Source organism: Dreissena polymorpha, chromosome 6, assembly GCF_020536995.1.
Source record: "Dreissena polymorpha isolate Duluth1 chromosome 6, UMN_Dpol_1.0, whole genome shotgun sequence".
NCBI classification, from domain to species: domain Eukaryota; kingdom Metazoa; phylum Mollusca; class Bivalvia; order Myida; family Dreissenidae; genus Dreissena; species Dreissena polymorpha.
Window position 1 is genome coordinate 33597130 of NC_068360.1, and position 25025 is coordinate 33622154.

The following is a 25025-nucleotide window of genomic DNA, read 5'->3' on the forward strand; positions in this document are numbered from 1 at the left end:
TATCCTGTATAAACTTTGACAACACATATTGAAAGATAGCATACGCCAGCATCATGTTGTACGCATGCGCATTTTACTGTTTACATAACAATCAATTTACTGAGGTTTAATTTTATTCATTAAATGCAGTGTTATATCCGTCTGCATCCGTGTTAACTTAACATATGATTCTGAATTTGGCACAACTTCATTAAAAGGATGTTTTTGTATGACAGCGCTAAAATCACATGTCAAATATTGCGCCGCGCTTTTGGAGAACCGGGCCTAATGCATGCGCTTTAAGTGTCGTCCCAGATTAGACTGTGGAGTCCGCGCAGGCTAATATGGGACGACCTTTTCACCCTAAATTGGATTGTTGCTTAGAAGAGACTTTCCTGGAACGAAAAGTACCATTCAAACGGAAAGTGTCCTCGATTAGCCTGTGCGGACTTTACTTTACGCACACGAATTAAACGCCATTTTCTAAAAGCGAGGCTCATACACTGGCATGATGGTATATGTTTAGTAGATCTCAGTTATGCTTGCACACCGTGGCAATACATGTGTTTGATGTTATTTACGCGCAAATGCAAATGTACGTGTATACCTGTAAGGATGCGACAAAATAACGAAATTCAAAAAAAAGACGTTCGTCAATATTCCAACATTTTAAGCTTTCTGCATAAACGTATCCTTAAATAAATGCTTTATACATTTTAATAATCTTCGAAAGGGCATCATTGCAGAGCAAATAATTAAAAAAATGGAGATTGTTTTGTACAGGGCTTTAGTATCCTCAACAACAAAAACGTAAAACAAAATTGATGTTTTGTATTCAGTAAAATATATAATTATGTATACAAATATGGTATGGTCTTATAAACAACTCATACAAATAATATAGATGTCGTGATGATTAATTCAAATGTGCATGACAAATAACTGCGTTCGGTAACACTGATTTTATGCTGTATTTATCACCAATCTTAATAGGTTTGTGACATTTTGCTCTTTCGTTTCTTTCACAGCTCCAAACTCAGTGGACTATACCGAACGAATGAGCCTGGTATGAAAACTGTCTCACGCTTCCATTTATCATTTAGTCAATGTTCAAAAGTTTATACTTCTTCCTTTTTGCCATGAACAACATTCTATGTATACGTCTTCATCTTGCTCTTTCGCAGCGGTCACAAACGGAGAACATTCCAGATATGGAAAGATTAAGGCAATACGACAACTTGACTATACAATGTCAGTAAGAGAAATTTAATCTGCCTTAAAATAAATGAGCTTCGCTCTGAAAAAAATGGGTTTAATGCATGTGCATTAATCGCCGTCCCATATTAGCTTGTGTATTCCGCACATGCTAGTCAGGGACGACTTTTTCCGCTTTATTGACATTTTTCGTATTAAGGAAGTCTTTTCGTAGCGAAAATCCAGTTTAGGCGGAAAGTGTCATCCCTGATTAGCTTGTGCGGACTGCACATGCTTATCTGGGACGACACTTTACGAACACGCATTAAACACTTATTTCCCAAAGCATGTCTCGAAAATATTCGTCCTAAACTATTCAGCATGTTTCCAGCTGACTGGCTCAATCATGGTGGCGGCGGTTCTTGAGATGTTGATCGGCGTGACGGGGCTGGTGAGCGTTCTTCTCAAGTTCATAGGGCCGCTGACCGTGGCGCCTACCATCATGCTGATGGGGCTCTCAGTGGCCGAGACCGGCTTCGAACTGTCAGGAAAACACTGGGGCATCTCTCTTGGGTGAGGAAATGGGGGGATGGGGCAACTCTCTTGGGTGATGAAATGGGGGGCATCTCTCTTCGGGTGAGGAAATGGGGGGAATCTCTCTTGGGTGAGGAAATGTAGGGTGGGGCAACTCTCTTGGGTTATGAAATGGGGGCATCTCTCTTGGGTGATGAAATGGTGGCATCTCTCTTGGGTGATGAAATGGGGGGTATCTCTCTTGGGTGAGGAAATGGGGTGCATCTCTCTTGGGTGAGGAAATGGGGGGACAAATCTCTTGGGTGAGGAAACGAAATTTTCTGCTCAGTGATACAAACAAGTATTTGCTATATGGTTGATTCAACCTGTCTGAAAAACACGTGGGTATCTCTCTTGGGCGAGGAAATCCAATTGTCTATTCAGTTATAAATACAATTATTTGCGATATGGTTGCTTCAACCTGTCTTGAAAACACTGGGATATCTCTCTTGGCTGAGGAAATGGAATTTTCTTCTCAGTGATGAATACAGTTATTTGAAAAATGAATATATTCGGAAAACACTGGGGCATCTCTCTTGTGTGCGCTAAAAGACTTGTCTTTTTATTAATCAGTACAGTTGCTTGCAATGTGGATTAACGTAAACATTGAGTATGTAGGACATTCGTAGTTGTCTCTGAAGTGTTGACATCGTGTGTTGCACCAAGTGCTAATATAACTGTTTTTAATATGGTTAGCGTCAGAACTGAGAATGTATTGATTTTTTTACTGAAGACATAAATAGCTTAATCAACATATGTTGCACTATTAGTACTCCGTGTATTGTTTCAATATTATTTTCCCTTCATCAATATTTGCGTATTTGTGTGTATGTGTAACGTATATTAACCATACAATACGTGAATACGTGCACCCAAGAACACTCACTTAATACAGCACGGGAAAAAAATTCCTCGGTGCAATAAAAACGTCGATCACAGAGCTTTCTGGTAAGATTTAATGCAATGAATGTATTGTTAGGCATACGTTGCTCGAGGGAATATTTTAAGAGAAATGCATGTCACTTTAATAAAACCATTCACTTTGTCGTTGTTAATCAAAACACATTTGTCTATTTAACGTGTTTTATTATACGAAGTCTTCATAGGACAAAAGCTGAATGTTTTATACGATCCTTAACAATTCATTATGCTTGTAACCGCGTTTATCAGACTGTTACAAAAAATAAGAGAGCTCATATTAATTTTTTTTACATACCCGTATTATTCGTAGTTCTTTGATAACTTTGAAAATTGTATGCACGGTCCTAATAAGTCATAGTACTTGTATGCTTGTTTTTTTGTTTTTCAGTACGATTGTGTTGATCATCCTGTTCTCAGAGATTATTCCAATCTTTAAATTCCGAAATCCGTTCGACAAAAAGAGTGACAATAAAATCGAATTCGTCCTTCATAAGTTGTTTTCCGTAAGTTCTTTTAGGGATTTTAGACTTGTATTGAGCTAAGTTATGTGTTCCCTTTCAAGCTACTGTTTCGAAAGACTTGTAATAAAATAATGACATAGACACCGTGTTACTTTATTGTGCAATACTACTATCAGTGTTTTGTTTTATTATGTTTCGCATTTTTTTATCAAACTATTTTATTTAAACCTGTTTGACTAACATCAACATGTAAATAGATTGTAATATTACGTGCGTGGCTTCTATTCTGTATCCAAATAGTGAGATTCTTCTTGTGTATTGATAATGCACTAGTTGGGTAAAAGCGAGATTTCGATATATGTGTTAGTAAAAATGGCTGTTTTTGTTGATATATTTCGAACATTTAAGCAGTATATTTTCATTCAAGTTAATTATGTAGACACTTTGTGTTGGGAGAAAAATGCGCTTCTAAAAAGTTATTTATAGACTGTTATATAAAGAAAATGGTTTTTGTTTGCATATGTATGTGTGTTTGTACACTTCCTGTCCGTGTACATTATTAAGAATGTTCACACAAATATCAAATTGTAGGTCAAGTTCATGTAGGACAAGTTAATGTTTAAGGAGCTTTAAGTTAAATCGAGTCTTGCAATGTGAAAACTATGCGTAATGCGTGTGAGAGAAGTTGCATCCAAGATATTTAACCCGTTCACCACTTATATACGTATTTTCACGCATTGTAATCCTTTAGAAAGTTGTATGTAATTTAAGACCTTTCTGACTAGATTCAAGTTAATAAGGTTTCATTTCCAACGCTTAGTCTTAGATACTGATGAGCAGCAAGCAGCATAAAACCTGAACAGACTGCGAGTTACTCACAGGCTGTTCTGGTTTTATGCTGTTTGCACATAGACACTTTTCACTTGCTTCTTACGGGGAAAGGGTTAAGCCTGTGCAGTCCGCAGAAGTTCGTACTTAATATAGTTAGTTTTTCTTATTTTCGTGTTAAAATAAACTTTAAATCACTACCAAAACTTTAGCGTTCTCATTCTTATTTGCGATGAAGACTTTTTAATGAGTGTTTCGTTTTTCCGTGTTGAATGAGTCACTTATTTCACGTGATGCTTTGCTCTCTGTCTTTAGTGCATTAAATCCAACTTTGATTTACTTATAAACAAACATAAAATAGCTCTCGAGTTTTTTTTTAACAAAATCTGAGAAAAGAGGTCGCTCTCGAGTAGTGTAACAAAAAAGCAAGAAATTGTGGTACCGTATTCCACACATACATGAATGAAAGATCACACAAATGAACGCTATCGCTAGTCAACTTCAACGGCTATACTGGTTCATTTAATCAACTTAAATACAACTGATGCATTAAAACGGATCAAACTATTCAACATGGACATAGATTCTAAGTATATTAATCAAACGTTTTTAAATATGAGCATAGATTTAACACATTTAAACCAAATAAGAATTCGATGACTCGAATGTGTATGAATTTTTCTGTTTTCTCGAATGAAACGTCATATCATGTTCATCAGCTTGGTCTTCATTTATTTTTTTATTTCGTTTTTCTCTGAACACCCAGTGTCGTCATGCAACGGAATAATGTTGCATTGAAAAACAAAATTGTCAAAATTCATATAATTTACAATAAAACAATGAACTGAATTAAATGTACCGCTTGTTCAATAAATGTAAATACAAAAATACCATTACATCAAACCTCGCTCACGGTTTGTGGCTTATGGTGATTCGGTAACGTTCACCCATTTGTATTTGGCCGAGATTGACACAATCAACTTAACCCATTTATGCCGAGTTGACTCTCCCATCCTTCTAAATTGGATCAATTAATTTCCAAAATTGGGGATGTCTAGTATATTTATTTCTATATTTAGAATATTTCTTACAGAAATTCCTTTAAGCAAACAGCGTAGACCCAGATGAGACGCCGCATCATGCTGCGTCTCATCTGGGTCTACGCTGTTTGCCAAGGCCTGTTTTCTAGACGCTTAGCATCAATGGGTTAAACCGAAATAATTATAACAATAGGAAATATAAAAAAATGACACTTTCTTACTTAATTAATGAAATTGTTATTTTATCAGATTGTAAAGCAGATCAACAAAATCAGCGTACACCAAGATTAATTAAATGTATTCTTAGTTAAATCCAGTATTTTTAATAATAATTTCGTAGGGGATATAATTTACTGAGTATCAAATTTGTTAAAATATTATTTTGCCAACGTGCGCATTAAGTGTATATCATTATATCAATTGTATTGATTACTTATCATAATCATGTTTCAAGGTCATTCTGTCCACGTGTATCATGTGGTTCCTCTGCTACATCCTGACGGTGACGGGCGCATTTCCGGAGAAGGGTAACTATGGTTACGAAGGCCGGACGGATCTCCGCCTTGACGTCATTCAAGAGGTTGCGTGGGTGAGATTCCCGTATCCAGGTTAGCGGCAACAGGGGCATGTGGGGTAGTCAAATCGTAAGCAGTGGTCTGATCCAATGTGGTATTGATGCACACACATACGTACAAATGTCAAACGAAGAGAATCATCGTTATAAATCACCATGTCATCTATTTGAGATAAGAGTCACTATAGGGAATATTCTTAGTTTAACCGTGTTTTCTACATTAGAATAAGATTAAATTAGGCTTGTACGCGCTCTTAACAAAAAGACGGAATAACGTATCAATACAAAAAATTTATTAAACGTAACATATTAGTGTAATGACTACCAAATTACTTAGTCTCGTTACTCTGGCACCGCTGTTGACTCCCATTTTTACAGGATTATTGTGTCATTGTTTTAACTGGCACACCGTGTATTTAATGACTTAGGTATTTGTTATGAAACCAATTGTTGCATGATTCTCACGTCATTTGAACATTTAAACATTGTTTTTTCTGTGTCAGGTAACATCGGAACACCTAAGTTCAACTCGGCTTTCTTCGTAGCTATGATCGCCGGCGTGATCACTTCCGTCATCGAGAGCATCGGCGACTACTTCACGTGTGCGCGACTTGCCGGCGCACTTCCGCCTCCGCCTCACGCCATGAATAGAGGTAATAAGACCCAAGTCTCAAAAAGAAATATTAGAGCGCTGATTAAGGCCTAGGTAGTTAAATTATTGTTTATTTCAGAGCCCTCCACCCCCCTCCCCCCCCCCCAAAAAAAAATGGGGGGGGGGACAAAAAACAACTAACAAACATAGGTATCATCTGGGGCACTGGGTATGGTTCGCATGTGAATTGGCTACGTGTGCTGATCACTTTTCTAAGGCATTGTGGTGTAATGGATAAGATGTCCGCCTAACCACCGGGAGGTCACGGGTACGATCCCCACTGTGGGAGCGTTCTTTAGATCTCTCACAAAGACATCAAGTACTGGATCCAGGCCCAGAAAAAGGACTCGAGAGCGGTTCAATAAGTCTGAGGCCGTCGATGCAATCGAGCTAAAATAAAAAGGTTTCAACTTAAGCCATAGTTCAGTCTGCTGACAGAATAGGCATTCTGTAATATAATTAGAATAGATTGAGTGTATGCTAGATCAATAGAAACGATTGTTTGTATGATGGATCAATAAAACCATGATTTATTGTTTGGTGGATCAATAAAACCAAGATTGATAGTTTGATGGATCAAAAGAAACGATTGCTTGTATGGTAGATCAATAAAACCGTGATTGATTGTTTGGTGGATCAATTAAACCAAGAATGATTACTAAGTGGATCAATAAAACCGTGGTTGATTGTTTGGTGGATCAATAAACCAAGATTGATTATATAGTGGATCAATAAAACCAAGGTTGATTGTTTGGTGGATCAATAAAACCGTGGTTGATTGTTTAGTGGATCAATAAACCAAGATTGATTATAAAGTGGATCAATAAAACCGAGATTGATTGTCTGATGGATCAATAAAACCAAGATTGATTGTTTGGTGGATCAATAAAACCGAGATTGATTGTATAGTGGATCAATAAAACCGAGATTGATTGTTTGGTGTATCAATAAAACCAAGATTGATTGTTTGGTGAATCAATAAAACCGAATTAGATTGTTTTGTTTATCAATAAAACCCAGACTGATTGTTTGGTGTATCAATAAAACCAAGATTGATTGTTTGGTGGATTAATAAAACAGAGATTGATTGTTTGATGGATCAATAAAAGCAAGAGTGATTGTTTGGTGAATCAATAAAACCAAGATTGATTGTTTGATGGATCAATAAAACCGAGAGTTTTTATATGTTGGATAAATAAAATCGATATTTTTTTTGGTAAAACCGCGATTGTGTGTATGGCTGCTGTATAAAACCGAGTTTGAGTTAATGCAAATTTATACAATCGATAATTTTTACTAATACTAGGCCTTAACTAAGCTATGGCCTTCAGTACTAAGAACAAATATTGGTAGACATTTCATAGTTTTTTAATCGCTAATATTTTTTGCATAGATTATCTAAACTGAACCAAATTATGGATCCAGAATCATCTTGCAAAGCCTTACAGTTTCATCAAAGCCCCGGTCCTTTTGTATCGAATAAAATTATGAAACACAAACAAAAAATGCCTAATTTATGCATTCCCTCCTTAGTCCTGACTGTTACTATTTAGTTTCAAACAGTATTGGGTTGGTCTATCTGCCTTGTAGTGTCTCTGTCTAACTGCCTTGTGGTGTCCTGGAAATATAGACCATGTTCAGAAATCTTGTAAATGGTGGCAATAGATACATTGCTTTAATGATCGGGGGACTTTGGTGTAATATTATGTTCATATTGATGGTTTTATGTACACGTTTATACTCTTTAGATTAAAACAAAATATTTCATCCCAAAACACCAAAGGCGGTAACAATTTTGAACCCAGTAATAGTTGGAACAGACTAAGAAGAGGACCGCTTTGTTATGTTACTTGAACAACAGTACACGTCATGGCCTTGATGTTTTGTAAAAGAAGATTTTTCAAGTTACTTCACTATATGAGTCTATTCACATAAAGTGATCGAGAGTGACCAGTTTGGACCCCAGGGGAGTGATTTAAACAAATTTCACAATTCTACGTAGCAAAGATATAAATCAATCACAGTGTTGTTGAAATAATTAAAAAAAAATGCACACTTCTATTCGAAACTTGCGTTTATTGTTAACCGAACTAACGCTTACAAACAATCGCCTACTTTAATGAGACGTTTACTACCTAACTGTGTCGTTATCAATAGTGTTATTGCTTTTAAAGGTACTCGATGCACATTTCTTGTATAGTCTATTACTTGTACTGATTTTCGATTGTATCCCGAAGAAATTGTATAATGACAAAAAATAAATATTGGATTGAACGTTAATAAAAACGTGACCCAAGTGTGAATCATCTATTTAAGAAATACTTTTTAAAAGATCAATATCGGTCTCTCCGTTTTCTGCATTTGGAGATATTCTTAATGAGTATGTGTATGACATTCATTTTCTTAATATAACATATTCACCAAGACGGTCCAATCAGAAAACACTACATATTACAATAATGTATATTTCTAGGTATATTTATGGAAGGTGTGGGTTGCATTATATCGGCAGCCGTCGGGACGGGTTTTGGAGTGACGTCGTGCAGTCAAAATATAGGCGTTATAAGTCTCACCAAGGTAATTTATTTTAGCGATTTTTCTATCTCGTCTAATGAACTTCTATCGTCCTTACAGGACATCTGTTGCATACGTGCAAAGCAAAGATTTTAATGCGAACGCTTCCGGTAAATAAACGAAATGAACAAAATGCGCATTGCTTATAGAAAACTTTAGTTATTTATATACGTGTAGAATTATTTAAACGTCACAGAAAACGTTGTCAGATAGCGATGTAACTAAACGGACATTGCTTGTAATTGTTTATGGTAGGATAACATGAGAACCAAATTTTTCGAGTCAGAATTGCATTACTCTATAGCCATTTGTTTGCTTATTTACATTGTTATCGTGCGATATTTGCGGCGATGAGATCATAACAATGAATGATTTACATCTTTGAATATCATTAACTATACTGTCCCTCTTTCTGTGAAAGCAATGCTTGATGCATGTGTGTTAATTATCGTGCAGTTTACACAGGCTAATCAGGGAAAACACTTTACGCATTTATATTGTTGTTGTTGTTTTTTGTAAAGAAGTCTGTCTATACCAAAATCAAGTTCAAGTGTCGTCCCTGAGCCTGTGGGGACTACACGGGCTGATCTGGTACTATACTTTAAGCGCACATGCATTTAGCCCCAATTTCTCAGAACGCGGCTTACACTTAATAATGCTTTTGTTTGTAGGTTGGCAGTCGCCGCGTTGTAATTGTGGCGGGAATCACCATGGTAGTGTTCGGCTGCTTCGGAAAATTCAGCGCGCTCGTCGTCTCTATGCCGGACCCGATCATCGGGGCTTCCTTCCTCGTACTTTTCGGTAAAACTATAATGAAGGCACATATTATTTCTTCGAGCTTTTTTTTCAATTCGCCTTTTTACTGAGGCTATTGTGCATTCTTATAACAGACGAAAGATCTCTATGCCGGACCAAATCATCGCTATAAACAGTACAGATTTAAGTTTATTGTTTGATTCGAGTGCAATGCCTTTCACAAGTTGATTGACTAAACTGTGCATCCCAATACACATTGACCGTTCAAGGGCGATGACCATGTTTATTTATTTTTGGATGTGATTGTTGCATGTTTAGTCAATGCTATTGTCTTATGTAAGACTGTTCGGCAATTGTCAACAATCAACTATCATATGAGCCTTGTTTTAAGAAAACTGGGCTTAATACATGTGCATAAAGTGTCATCCCAGATTAACCTGTGCAGACTGCACAAGCTAATCTGGGACGACACTTTTCGCACATGCATTATGCCCAGTTTTCTCAGAACAAGTCTCATACGGTTGTTCTCGTCTCGGTTCAGCTTATGTTGGCTTGCACTTTGTTATTATATTAACCCTTTTATGCCAAGTGAACTCTCCCATCCTTCTAAATTGGATCAATTTATTACCAAATTTAGGGATGTCTAATATATGTATTTCTATATTTAGAATATTTCTTACAAAAATTTCTTTAAGCAAACAGCGAAGACCCTGATGTGACGCCGCATTATGCGGCGTCTCATCTGGGTCTACGCTGTTTGCCAATGCCTTTTTTCTAGACGCTAGGCATAAATGGGTTTAATATATAAAAAAAGTGTCTTTGCAGGTGTCCTGACGGCGGTGGGCGCGTCCAATCTCCAGTACGTGGATCTCAACTCCTCCCGGAACCTCGTCGTATTCGGCATCTCCCTCTTCCTGGGCCTCAGTTTTCCTAACTGGGTCATGAAGAATGAGGCCCTCATTAGAACCGGTTTGTAAAATACGTTTAACTAGATTTGATTTGTAATGGGACTCGACCTTTTTCTTACTTAATCCTGTTTGGCCCAGCAATTTTAGTCCAGCAAATCGATGACCTCTTAAGAATCATAATGTATTACGTGTAACTACATGAATGTTTCAACTGCTTCTGCATGATGTAAAACTTGAAGACTTGTTTGTATAAAGTGTATCCATAAACAAGTGTAATGTTCTGCAATTTCCCTTATCTCATTTAGTTCATAACTTGAAAATATACAGATTTGATAGAACTTTATTGAATCAAGTTGATCCGTAACATGGTCATGTAAACCCTAGCATTTCATAATAAAACCGGCTGGTATAAAGTATACTTTACAGGTTTTGTCGTAGGTCTCAGCTTCAATAAAATGAGTCTTGCTAAAACAAGACTGCATTAGAAACATGTAAAGATGCAACAAATACCATTGAACCGTTACTGTACTGACTGATTACTCGGGTAGGAAAAGTTCCATCCTATCAGTATTTTACACTAAATTTCTTATGAGCTTGCACATATATTCTTCAGGTTACACTGACCTAGACCAGGTGCTACAGGCCCTTCTAGCCAACAACATGTTCATGGGATGCTTTTCAGCGCTTGTTCTAGACAACGTGATACCCGGTAAGCATCCGGCAACGAACATGTGAGCCTAGTTAATCAATAGTTTAAATACATGTGCGTTAAATGTCGTTACATATTAGCCTGTGCAGTTTGCTTTTTTGTATAACGGAAGTCTCTTCCTAACGAAAATCCAGTTTAGGCCAATTGCACAGGCTAATCTGGGACGACACTTTATGGACATGCATTAAGCCAAGTTTTCCCAGAACGCGGCACATACTGTGTGCGCCAATGTTATTGACATAACATGAACAAGTTGAGAATACATCAGTTCAGGTTTTATAAATGGAAATGTCAACGATCGTAAACCTTCTAATTGGTTAACAATTGTTCTAGTCAACATTTTCAATATTGCTTTGCTGGTAAATATCGGCGATCTGTGTAGCGCTTTAAGGCATTTGCATTATTGGCTACTTAGCACACTATTTGGTAATGAACATCAAAATAGCATTTAGAGTTGTTACACAAATGAACATGTGTACGTATATCGTGGTATGGTCATGTATATTTATATTGTTGTTTTTCTCCGATCGAAACTATCATATAGATTGTACATTTACCGGTTGTTGTTGTTTTTTCCCAAAAGGGACTGATATTGAACGCGGCATTGTAATTTGGCGAGAAGTTCCGAGCGATACCGATGATGATAGCGAAGATATAAATATGGTCAATATGAACCTCTCCATGAAAACGTACGATCTGCCGTTCGGAATGAACCTTATACGCAACTTCCGGTGGGGAAAGCACGTTCCCATCTTTCCAACATTTGACGGCTTCGATAGCGTGCGGTGCCCGTGCAAAGGTTCTCCCCTGCATCTTGAGGACTTCGAAGTGGTAATGAAAAATGACAATAACGGAGGTGTGGAAAACGGCACGACAAAGGTGTGAATGGGGAAATGAAAGAGAAAGAAAACAAGTTATCGAAGTTTTGATTGACGATATACTTACTTACAATAGTCACTGGTGTAATTTGGTTAAATGGACCATGTGTTGGAGATTGAAACGTCAGCCGTTTATATTTTGGGTTGACTGTAATTTGCAATAACGTAGTTGTAGTGCCAAGTTTGTGTTTTGCTGTATTGCTTTTTGGGGTTTTTAAAGGGGCATTTTCACAGCTGTTGGCAGATATTGAAGTTCGTCATTAAATGCTTTATATTGATGAACGTGAACATTGGATCTTAAAAGCTCCAGTAAAAAACAAGAATAAAATAAAAGAAAAAAAAGTAACCCTAAACTGGGCTCGAACCACTGACCTCTGGAGTAAAAGTCTAACACTAAAACCATTTGGTGCTCATACAATCAGTGATGTATTCTATACTTTATATAATCGATCCTCGTAGTGTCACAAAATAGAACGACAACAATACAACTCTCCAAATCTATTCAATCGTTTCGCGTTGCAACGCTTTATAATTTTCAGGTTTTTAAATCGTCAAAAGATGCCTAAAATGGATATTTTAGAGCATGGTAAAGGTTCAGTATTACTGTTTCCTCGCAAATATCATAACTACAACGAAAATGTGCGAATCTAAAACATTTTTTTTACTTTGTAAATTTGCCAAAACGTGAAAATACCCCTTTAAGTTGTGCAAAATAGTATTCTCACCATAGACTATTGCATGTAAACATGTTATATGCCAAATAGTTCAAGTATGTATATGTTTTATACCGGTGTAAAATATACATGCACAATATACATTTATTGTGCAAATACATGTACATTCATATTTAAAACATACAGTTTCATATTTCAAAGCAGTATACGCAGTTTTCATTATTAACATGAATTATAAAATATCACTGCAATTAGTAAATTACGTTTATAGCGCACACTTACAAATGAAGTCAATGTGATTTGTCATTTGTGTATCTGTTTAGCAGAATGTTACTTGCAAGAATAAAATACCGCAGCCACTAGTCTATTGAATTCATAACGCACAATTACAAATGACGTCATTGTGATTTGTCATTTGTGTATCTGTTTAGCAGAATGTTACTTGCAAGAATAAAATACCGCAGCCACTAGTCTATTGAATTCATAACGCACTATTACAAATGACGTCATTGTGATTTGTCATGTTTGTATCTGATTGGTAGTACAGTATGGTACCAGCATGATAAAATATTATATAGACTACGTGGCTTCAACTCGATTCATTATGATTTGTAATAATTAAGCTTTGAATACAGACATCTGCCGGTATACATCATTTTGGTAAATATTGAATACAGATTTTTGATAGATTACAATTCACGAATAATGTTTTAACAATGAACAGAGTGTTGAAATCGAATAGCAAGATAAGAAATATACTACAACATTCACAGTTATAGAACTAATCATAACCGGGATAAAAGAATGGGTTGTTAATGGCATTTACATATGCAAGTTTTAGTAAATACAATCTACGCAGTAACATATGTTTATAACTAAGATAACGAACGTTTTCAAATCCTTGTTGCATCCGTTGTGATAAACTCGCGCATTGTTCTTCTGTGTGAAGAAACAAACATATTTCGTGTCCATGTTTATTTTCTTTATAATGTTTATTATTTATAATTGTATTAGCACTTCAAATTGGGTATAATAGGATCTTAAAAATCCAGAATTTGATAAGTTAGAGAGATAATTTGAAAACTGCATAACGTTGTTAACACACAATTTTCGGAACGTTTTACGACACAAAAGAATTGTTCCATGCCATTTTGACGGTATATTTGCAAAGTATAAATAGACTCATAACAATAACACTGGTATAGTAAGTATCAATAATGCATTTCTTAAATTATAAAGTAGGATTTTGTAAATGAAAATACTATTATATATAATAGTCCCAACAAATTGGAAAGAAATGACTTTGAAAATGCGATATTTTCAAGATGAATTAAAGGCTCATTTTGATCATTTGCAGGCTAAAGTTGTAATAAACTTATTGACTGTTCTTATAGATGTAACTTTAATCATGACATTTCATTGTGTTTTCTTATTTGGTGAGCATTGTGCTTGTTCAAATGCCAAGAAACAGAGACATTTTGCTTTGCAAACGTGTGTCCGTATCTCTTCCGACCTTGCAGACCTTGGTCCCCCCACTTCATGGACCAAAAGGAACTTCATCATTGATTATGATGTTAGTGATGAGGAAGATGTTTATAGTTAATTTTGCCTTGTTCTGAGAAAACTGGGCTTAATGCTTGTGCGTAAAGTGTCGTCCCAGATTAGCCTGTGCAGTCCGCACAGGCTAATCAGGAACGACACTTTCCGCTTTTATGGTATTTTTAGTTTAAAGGAAGTCCCTCCTTACCGAAAATGAAGTTTATGCGGAAATTGTCATCCCTGATTAGCCTGTGCTAATCTGGGATGACACTTTACGCACATGCATTAAGCCCAGTTTTCTCAGAACAAGGCTCAATTTGTTTCTCCTAGCAAAAAAGGCTTTATTCGATAACTGTACAACGAGCAATTACAAAATTTACCGTAGGCCTGTGATTATCGGAATTAAAATACGTGTTGGTAATTTTAAAAATTCTTGGTGGTAATGTTGAATTCGTTGGTTAAAGTAGCATGGACATTTACACTGCTAAATCGTGAAACCAACAAACCCTATGCAACATATTAGACAAGACTTTTCAGCTCGATAATTTAGTTATAATGAAAAGTAGATTAACTTGACTAATGCGTTATATTTTCAAGGGTTGCCGTCAAAACAATAATTGAAAAAATAAATATGTATCATGAAACCTTCATGTCCAATAACAACATACTGTTATATGGTATTCGCGTTAAAACTTATCGTTGAATTCATACAATGAAACACCAGGGAAATCAGCAGTGGGGCAACCTTATTTTTTAGAACAAGGCTTTGTTATTCAAAACAAGTGATATGTTGCTAAAGAAAACAGCAACAACATACAACAACACATAGCATACTAAATACGTGTTATGTATTTCGAAACAACTCGAAAAACTAATTTAGTAATTTGCTATTTGTTCCTTATAGAGGACGTACAGTATTATTTTGTTCATGACCACAACCAATAAACTTTGCTTTGTGATGCTTTCTTTTATATTGCCCAGAAGAAAAAAATCTTTGAATAAACAACCATGTTCGACTGAGATGAATACTTCTATTTCAGAATATTTAAATTATTCGATGGATATAATGTTTGTTGTTTTTGTGCAATACATAACATGTACAACAGATAGTCGTCGTCAGATGCTAAAATGATGAATCTGAGAATCTGATGTAAAAATAAACCAACCGCAGAGATCAAACTGTTGATACAGACGTTATTGTTGACATAACTTTAAAAAAAAATACGCTTTAAAAAAAATAGTCCACATAGAACTTACTGAAAAAAATAATTGAAAATGTTGATTCCGTGAATATTTTTGTCTTTAGGGTTCTTGTGTATAACTGACGACAAATGGGCTAATATCCTAGAATAGGATCACAAGTGATTGTGTTCATTAATCTCAAATATTGTCTTCGTCCAATATGTTGCAGGGTGATTGATGAATCTGTTATCCGGGAAGTCTTCTTAGTGACGCCGAAACACTGGGGTCCGGGGTTCACGTAACCGTAATTGAACATTTATTATGAAGGGCAAAATGCCCAGTAATTATTTCAATGCCGATTAACTTTTTAAAAGGCATTCTTTGTTTATATTATTTTATGTTCGGTTGTTGCTTTGAAATCCTTCAATCGCTATAGTTTATTCATTACATTTTCATAAGAAAAAATACTATTGTTCACAAAAACAACCACTTACGCATTCCATTTCTAAAGATGTATATCCTGAATATAATTAGCAAATAGCTCAGTTAATATTTTACGAGAGCAATACAAGTTCTTGTATCCCAGACTGAGAACGCTAAACGGCTGAGATATATTCATAGGTTAAGATGACCATACATCACTCATGTTAGCAATTTATTTAATTTATACAGCGAATACATGTTTAGATTTGATTTTTAAGTACATATATGTTACAAAACGGGTGCTTATCCAAACAAATAAAGAACTACAGGAATTTTTACAAGGAATTTGAAACATTGAGTCTCACTCAGCCACTAAATGATGTACCTATTGAGGTCCCGAATGATCCTAGCAAGTGCTATAGGACAGGCACGAACAAATTTACACATGAAGGAATAGACGCACTAAAAGTATCAATAAATATATGAAATAATAATATGATTATATGTGTACAAACATTGATACAATGTGTTTAAAAGCAGACAGTTCTCTTTTTAAACAATAATATTGAGTTTTCTTTACTTAACACATTAAACAATACTTCATTTGATGTTTAAATATGACTTCTAAAGTAGTTCCAAAATAAGGAAAATTACATAGATCTAAATGGGTTTTAGATTTTATTTCCAATGACCGACATATTAATTGCTTCTTGTATTAATACGCTTTATGTTTATTTTATTGATACAAAATATACATTGTGTTTTATAAAAAATAGTTATATTAAGAATTGTTGTACATTCTTCGGCCTGTTAACAATTCAGTCAATAATTTAGTAATTAAAAACACAATATCAATACTTCTTAACGTATCAAACATTTTAAAACTAAGTAACAGAAACAGTTTTACACACAAAGAGAGTCTGAAAATACATAAGATTTGTTAATGAAAACTGATTAATAAAACTAGGCCATGAAATTTGATTAAACAAACTTAAATTAACAAAACTATTATGTTTGTAAAATAAATTTATAAATTATCAATAATTCTATAAATTACTTTCAAAAGAAAATAAACGTGTGAGTAGATACTATGAGAATATTTACATAATATACGGTAAAACAATTTCATGCCTTGGTTTGTTCTTTATGCTTACATCGATACAAATATTATTATTGCCAAGCTGCCTACAATCACATTGTATGGAATTTGGATTAAACAACATTTAACTAGATAAAACTCGATTATTTATATGTGTGAATCAAGTAGACAAAAAGTAAACGCGTTTCGGTACATGTAATTGTATGGCAACGTGAAGTAATGTCGGCATCAGACTCGCGGAACATTAGCTTCGCAATTGTTCTATTCCTTAACGTTCATCGTCTGTTTCAATGTATTAGGCTTTTATTAGTCGGTTTAAGTATAATGACCATAATCTGGTAAACAATTACAAATATGATGACACAGCTTTATGATAACGAGATTTCAGATATTTTAAGAAGATATTTTAATCTGACTCATTTCAAAACTACTAAATGTTATAAAAAATGTTTACACCGGGAGCGGAAAAGTCCACAGATTTGTAAGTGCCGATCACTCATTGAGATGACGTTCGTTTACATTTTATTAACGTCCCTGTTGTCCAACTGAAGAAAAACACACTCATGTTACACATACAATTATTGTAATTTATTGAATGAATTATTGTCATTTAATATAATGTCATAACTTTTATATTGACCCATATTTTGCAGGTAGCGCAGTTTTACGAAAGCTTTTGATCAAAAACAGGTTGTTTTTTTTATAAAATAAGTCTGTACGTATAATGTCGTAACTTTTATATTGACCCATATTTTGCAGGAAGCGCAGTTTTACGAAAGCTTTTGATCCAAAACAGGTTGTTTTTTTTATAAAATAAGTCTGCACTTCAGATTTAAAAGTATTACTACAATTTTCGTTATTGGTATCTATTGTGTTGTCCGTATTATGCATTCATGTTCGTAAATAGCTGTTTCTTCTTGGCTACGTATGAGGTTTGAGGCCCTGAAACCCGACTTTAGCCCCCAACAATTCTTTGATTTCGATTGAAAATTGCAAGGTGCTTGTCCCTTTTTTAAAGAATGTTTTGCCTTGTGTCTAACACTTGCGTAATGTGCTTAACTGTTTGACAATTGGTCACTACCTCGAGCTGATAGAAGTTATTTCACTAGATGGTGCAGCTCATTTTTCCCTCGGTTTATACGTATTTAATAATATAATACCTCTATGATAATATACAGATTTTTATGAATTAAATGTAAAATGCACTTCAATAAAGTTGTATTTTGTAGATACAATACCACGATGTAATATAATACTATTTTCTCACAACAGGTTGTTTTCTTTCTTATTAGTTTGTGCCATGAACATGACAAACATACTTCTATTACTTTTGTTGAAGGGAGGTACCTATTATTATCATTTAAGACTTTTTAATATCAATAAAAACGTATATATAATGTAAGAGCGTTTGGTGGAAGAATAAAGAGTGTTAAAAGACAAAGAAGCTATACTCACTGGTTGACATTGGCAGGGAGTCATAGTGGCTGGGATTCATTGATCTTTGTGCCAAGTCGTCGTACGTATTGTGAGAGGGCGATTCAATGTTAGCACGAGTTCCTCCAACACACCTTTAATATTAAATATGTAAGTCATAACCTCTTCGATGTCAAACGAAATTAAATGTTTTGAAAACGAATCCGGACTTTAAATATTGTGATAACATGGATTTCTTTGTAATGTAATACTCGACACGTCTGATATAATTTAGACAATTTGATTTATCGACAATGAACACACAAGTGTATACACGTTTGCTAGCTCTATAAGACATAATATGAATATTTTACAATATCTTTGAGCATATATGTAGCATATTAATGAATAATGAAACAAATGGTGTGTATTTGTTTCATGAATGTTTAGATAAGCAATCAAATTATCGATAATACGATTGGATATGAAAAACATGAAATTCAATGCAACGATTTCAAGGCCATGCACGTTTGAAGGCGCGATTTACATTGTTGAGCAAAACGAAAGCTTTAACAAAAGTATCCGTACCTTTTAACAATAAAGTGACGACCTCAGGCGATACATCATGTACATTTAACCCATTTCTGCCTAGCGTCAAGAAAAAAGGCCTAGGCAAACATCGTAGACCCAGATGAGACGTCGCATAATGCGGCGTCTCATCAGGGTCTGCGCTGTTTGCTTAAAGGAATTTCTGTTAGAAATATTCTAAATATAGAAATAAATATACTAGACATAACAAAATTTGGAAATAAATTGATCCGATTTAGAAGGATGGGAGAGTCCACTAGGCTTAAATGGGTTAATTAGGTCAAGTTTACTATGTCTAATAATGAATCAAAATAGCACAGTGTACATTTAGAATGCCTAATAATTAAAAACCACGTAAATTAACGTATACACATGTAATTATTGCAAATATGGTTATATTATTGAGAGGTGAGACAAATTACAAGAAAATATATATCTTAAGAGCTATGTAAACATGTGCTGACATTTAAAACGCGTCTTTAAAATAAAAATCTGGTTTCTATTTATACGTACTGTATTTAAAGCTACCAGTATTACTTTTAATATCGTTCAACAAAGTCGTCATGATGTTGTGTTAATTGAAATAATACCTTAATATGTATATTAAAGTGTTTTATAAATAAATACCCTGTTAATTATTACTATAAAATGTTACAGTGGGTATATTTGTATGAACAATCCTTAGCAATAAAATTGTATTTACAAATGTCTCTGCATTGCACGTTTTCATTTACATGTATTTTCGTGACGGATTTGTGCACATCACTTGCAATAATTTATTTGTGTGAACTTACTGGCGATGTATTCGTCTGCTGAACACCACAATAAATACTGCTACAGCCTCTACAACAACGCCAAAGGCTGTGGACACAGCTAATAAAGCGTTGTAATATTTTTTCAGAATGGCACTCCTCAGCTGCAACACACATGCCCTTATTGTATACCTTGTATACTTGGGTGAAAATAAAGAGTTGTTCTGTTCTGTTCATACAGGATTTTAACCCATTTATGCCTAGTGGACTCTCCCATCCTTCTAAATTGGATCACTTTATTTCCAAAATTAGGGATGTCTAGTATATTTATTTCTATGTTTAGAATATTTCTTACAGAAATTTCTTTAAGCAAACAGCGCAGACCCTGATGAGACAATCATGTGGCGTCTCATCTGGGTCTACGCTGTTTGCCAATGCATTTTTTTTCTAGACGCTTGGCATAAATGGGTTAACATGAGTGTGATCAACAATATATGAGAGATTAGGCGAAAGGTCAATAGGAGCATCTTTGCTGGTAGAAACCGGGTTTGAACGCTTTATAACAGAGTACATTTACGCGAATTAAATGGTTTGAAAGTAATACATAATGTGTGATAATTATACAAATAAAGAGTAAGATATTCACTATTTATTTTTTCTATTTTTTATATCAACATTCAATCGTTTTGTTAAGTCACATGATTAAACCTTAGACAATTTATAGAAAACGCCTACTAATGCGAAATAAATCAGGAAAGAGTGAAGATTTATCTGTGTATACTTACTATTATCCGTACTGGATACGAAACTGAGTAAGAATAGAAATAGTTAAATAATTTAACTTAAATTACGTTAAACACGTTTTTCGGTAATCGATTAATATTAAATCTTACCGACGCTACAGTTACTCTGAGTCCAGCCAGGCGCAATTCGGTCATCAGGACAGTCGCCAGAAACATGGTCACAGCTTGCTCCATTCAGGCAATGGCATGATGAGGAACAGTTCATACCGAACATGCCTGGGGCGCAAGCTGCATAAGCCGCACAAATATATTGTTGTACATGAGGCAATACAGCGCGTTGCGTATGTTAACAATTAGTAATTTATATAATTTAAATAAAAGTTTAATTGGTAGCATTTGCTAATTTAATTTCTTACCCACGCTACAGTCACGATGTGTCCACCCAGGCGCACATTGGTCCCCAAAACAGTAGCCAGTAGTACGGTCACAGCTTGATCCGTGTAGACAGTGGCAGGGAGAGCAGTTCTTACCAAAATGATCTTGGTCGCAAGCTGCGAAAGTCGTCGAGCGAAATAGATTGGCATAATAGCGTAAAAAGCATTCGTAAAATAGAAGTGGTCACTATATGTTTATTATGAACATGTATTGTATAAGTTTGATCTTAGAATCAAGCTGCATTATTTAAAATCATTACAAGTTCGAATACATTGACTTCAATGTAAACAACAAAAGCAAAAGGAGCTGACACAAATTGAACTATGGAATTTTTATTCACGCTATAGTTATTTAGTTCACCCATTTCCACTTTGGTCATTAGGATAGTAAATTTGCTATCTAAATCATACCAACACATTTGCAATAAAATATAAAATGTTAAAATATGTTGTCATTCATACAACGCCAATCTAAATACTGTCGTATACAGTGTTTAATGTCTCACTTAAACATTAATCAATCGATACATGCAATTGAAATCAGCTGGTTAGTACATTACCTGCTTGTCGGTATATCTGAATTTCGCACAACATCATATAACCACCATCGCTGTTACTACCCGTAACTCGCACAATCTGTATTTCTCTTTGAGGAGTTAGCTGCTTCTCCATAATCATCCATTTCTTGGAAGTAAATTGTTCATTAGAAAGGAATTCTTCCCTAAGACCCACTGACAGATCGATGCTGGCAAAAGTGAAACTCGCTGTAATTAAATAATGAGTGTAGGATACATTTTTAATAACATTACTGTAACTGAAGTACTAAGAGGTTGACGGAAATAAACGTTGATAATTATTTCCGAAAGTAAATAATTTCAAAATAAATTTCATTGAACAAGAAATTTAGTACGCCTTTTAGTGTACCATTAGTTCTTGGCGTGTTCAGTCGAAATACAAAACAAAGGAATGCGCAACCTTTTTACTCGGCAACTCAAAATACTCTAGAATGTGGGGTATACTACTAAAATAAACAATCGTGAAAACCGGTGGTTACAGCGCTGGAAAGACAATAATCCAGCTCAATAGTAATGTACAAACATTTTAACTCGCACCATTTCACGTCTTCATATTTTACTCTTAAAAAACCCAAAAATCTCCCAAATATGTTGCAGAAGAATTTAATATCTACTGGTACACAAGTCACAAATTACTCTTTTCGACAACAATAGTTAACACAAATAATAAGTATGCTGGAGTAAATTGAATGACGCTAACACTATAAAAAGTATTTCACCATAATTGTAGTGTGAGTAAATACTTTCATTCATCCAATAAATAAACATATCGGATCTGAAAAATAATTGTAATTCAAACAATAGTCTTGCCCCAGTTGATACATGCGTGGATTGATCACTGTAATTATTAGAATTATTGTAAGTTCATGTCTATGTTACCGCCATGTATACGTGTAAAATGTGATATACCGGCCATGTTTAAAGATATTAGTACAATCAATTGTAACTTGTGTCCCTAAATGATTATATAGTTTAATTCTGAAAGATTGTGCACAGTGAAAGCGTCCATGTTGATGTTCCTCATATTAGATTAACATTATCGTTTAATCTCTTCTTTTATCATTGAAAGAGTGCATTACACTTAATAGAGTATTTTGATAGTTCAGTTATCTAAAATAATCACTTAATTCTGTTGTTTTTTCCTGCATTAGTTTTGCACTCAAATGTCAAGTCGTTTTTAATATTGTACATTTTAGAATTTTGTTATAAATATGACTAATTTTTAAATGAGTTTGAAGTAAAAAAAACACGTTTAATTCACTTAAAGAATAGTGACATTTATAGCTGTAAGAACAATACATTCTGCTGTGCGCTGTTGTGCGCTCGATGAACACTCCTTGTTCGCAATATGTGCGTTCCTTATTAAGTGCGCTTATAATTGCACAAGATCGTTTGTGCGCTTTTGGAGAGGCAGAACATGTTCATTCAATGGGTCTTATCTAAGTTTGTATAAGTGTGAGACCATTCTGATTGTATTATTTTCAACTGATCAGTCATCAACTTAAACGATACATATTCAAATAATATTTAACCTAAATATAAAAACATCGCTGTACTCATTTGAGAGACTTAAACACTATTCAAGAGATTTTTGAAGATGTTAATTATTGATATATAAATATTGTATAAATAGTTTTATTTTTTCATACTAAATTATTGTCAATAAAAAATATAATTGGAATAGCTTAAACCTTCAGTTTATGTTTTCCTGTTGTTATGCAAAGAACTTGGTTATAAAATATTATTTTAATTTGACAATTAATCAAAGTCCATTTTAATGTTTTAAAGAGAAATGTAGGGAAAAAAAGCTATAATCATACTCTGCGACGTGAAATACCTCAGTGTTCAAAAATAATTAATATATGTGTGAATAAGACGTTAAGCGCCTACGATTTGAATTCAAATAAGAGGATGCTAATGGCAACATGACTTTACGAATACGCCCATTTGAATTATTTACACCTAATAAAAATACTACACATATTTCTTAACTTCCTGCAGCATAACTATGTCTTCAGAAGGCAAAGTATTTTTGCAGTTGTCCGCTTTGTGTTCTTTACAAACGTTGAAGTGACTCAGCTCTCAATATGGCCCAAAGCCCATGAATAAATTGCTTATACGTCGCCATCGACTGCGAAAATAGAGACCCGCTCTTTGACAAATTCCTGGATTTGGCACAATAATTTTGGATTTCATGGTGAGTATGTGATTTGGGATTAAAGGGGCAATATACCAAAAACATGTATATTGTCAACAGCAGGAGGTCGAAAGTTAGCAATATAAGCTGCTTCATGTCAAAAAAGGTGTGTAGCTTCATCATCTAACTCTGGACCATACTGATCTATAAAGGGTAAATACCATTTCGAATAGAGCAGCAAAAAGCCCGTGCCTAGATTTTAAAATGAGTTTCAGCGGCATATCTCTTTCTTCGCCCCTTTACAAATAATAACGAATCTGACATGCTATGTTTACGACACATAGATATGTGCAATGTCTATAGCAAAAAGAACTAGCTTGTAAGACGTAGTTTAGGCTACAGATTAGCTTCATACACCTTCGGATATGGCATGCAAGTAATTTTTCCTCGGATGATAAAAATAAAGAAGCCGTCAATAATCTTTCGAATTTGCCTGCATAGCGTTTAAATAATGTATGAACTCGGAATAAGGAATAAGTCTCTGTTCAATAAGAGCTTTAAACTTTCCAACTTAAAGGGTGTAACTAAAGATTAGATGCAACCATTACTATATTGGTAGAAGACGAACTATTGGAGTCGTGTGTAGTTCTGACTGAATCTTTACTAGCTGCCAGGCGTGTCGCTTGGAACTGTTTTGATGAAGCTTTATCACATGAAAAATCTTCAGGTATGGTAACTTAATCCCATTTCAGACATTTTTTTAATCACCCACATTGCCATCAAGTACTGTTGCATCTTTTAAAGTCACTAAAAATAACATGATTATAAGTTCTAAGAACAAACCAACAAAGCCACATGTCCAAATCTCTTGACAGACCTACACAAATAATAATAGCTATCATAAACATTCATGTGTGCTTCATCTCAATAGACATAAAGGGGCCTTTGCACGTTTTGGTAAATTGACAAAATTAAAAAAAGTCGTTTCAGATTCGCAATTTTTCGTTTTAGTTATGATATTTGTGAGGAAACAGTAATACTGAACATTTACCATGCTCTAAAATAGCCATTGTATCCATCTTTTTTACGATTTAAAAACCTGAAAATTATAAAGCATTGCAACGCGAAACGATTGAATAATTTTGAGAGTTCTGTTGGTGTCGTTATGTTTTGCGAATCTACGAGGATTGCTTATATACAGTATAAAATTCATCACTCATTGTATAATCACTGATGGCCGAGCGGTGTAAATGGTAGAATTTTACTCCAGAACTCCAGGGGCCAGTGGTTCGAGCCCTGTTGAGGGTAACTCTTTTTCCTTTTTTTTACATTTTATTTTTGATTTTTTACTGGAGCATTTAGATCCAATGTCTACATTTATCAATATAAATCATTTAATGACCGACTTCAATACATGCC

General features: G+C 34.7%; 1 protein-coding gene and 1 long non-coding RNA gene across 3 annotated transcripts in view; one reads left to right on the plus strand and one right to left on the minus strand.

Moving 5' to 3' along the window:
* Nucleotides 1-13100, plus strand: part of LOC127834759 (solute carrier family 23 member 1-like) — a 29842-nt gene extending 16742 nt beyond the window's left edge. For both annotated transcript variants that reach the window (XM_052360792.1, XM_052360793.1), the window contains 10 exons: nucleotides 1008-1045; nucleotides 1565-1746; nucleotides 3056-3170; nucleotides 5451-5604; nucleotides 6074-6223; nucleotides 8696-8799; nucleotides 9468-9597; nucleotides 10378-10521; nucleotides 11074-11169; nucleotides 11753-13100. In XM_052360792.1, coding sequence (XP_052216752.1) covers nucleotides 1008-1045; nucleotides 1565-1746; nucleotides 3056-3170; nucleotides 5451-5604; nucleotides 6074-6223; nucleotides 8696-8799; nucleotides 9468-9597; nucleotides 10378-10521; nucleotides 11074-11169; nucleotides 11753-12054 — 1415 coding nt within the window. In that variant the 3' untranslated portion in view covers nucleotides 12055-13100. The remainder of the gene's footprint in view (nucleotides 1-1007; nucleotides 1046-1564; nucleotides 1747-3055; nucleotides 3171-5450; nucleotides 5605-6073; nucleotides 6224-8695; nucleotides 8800-9467; nucleotides 9598-10377; nucleotides 10522-11073; nucleotides 11170-11752) is intronic.
* A 3849-nt stretch (nucleotides 13101-16949) lies between these two features.
* On the minus strand, nucleotides 16950-19882 carry LOC127834768 (uncharacterized). Its single transcript, XR_008028119.1, has 3 exons — nucleotides 19760-19882; nucleotides 18420-18532; nucleotides 16950-17509 (listed from the first exon to the last, which is right to left on the minus strand). It is a non-coding gene; the product is annotated as an uncharacterized LOC127834768 (long non-coding RNA).
* Nucleotides 19883-25025: the final 5143 nt, after the last annotated feature.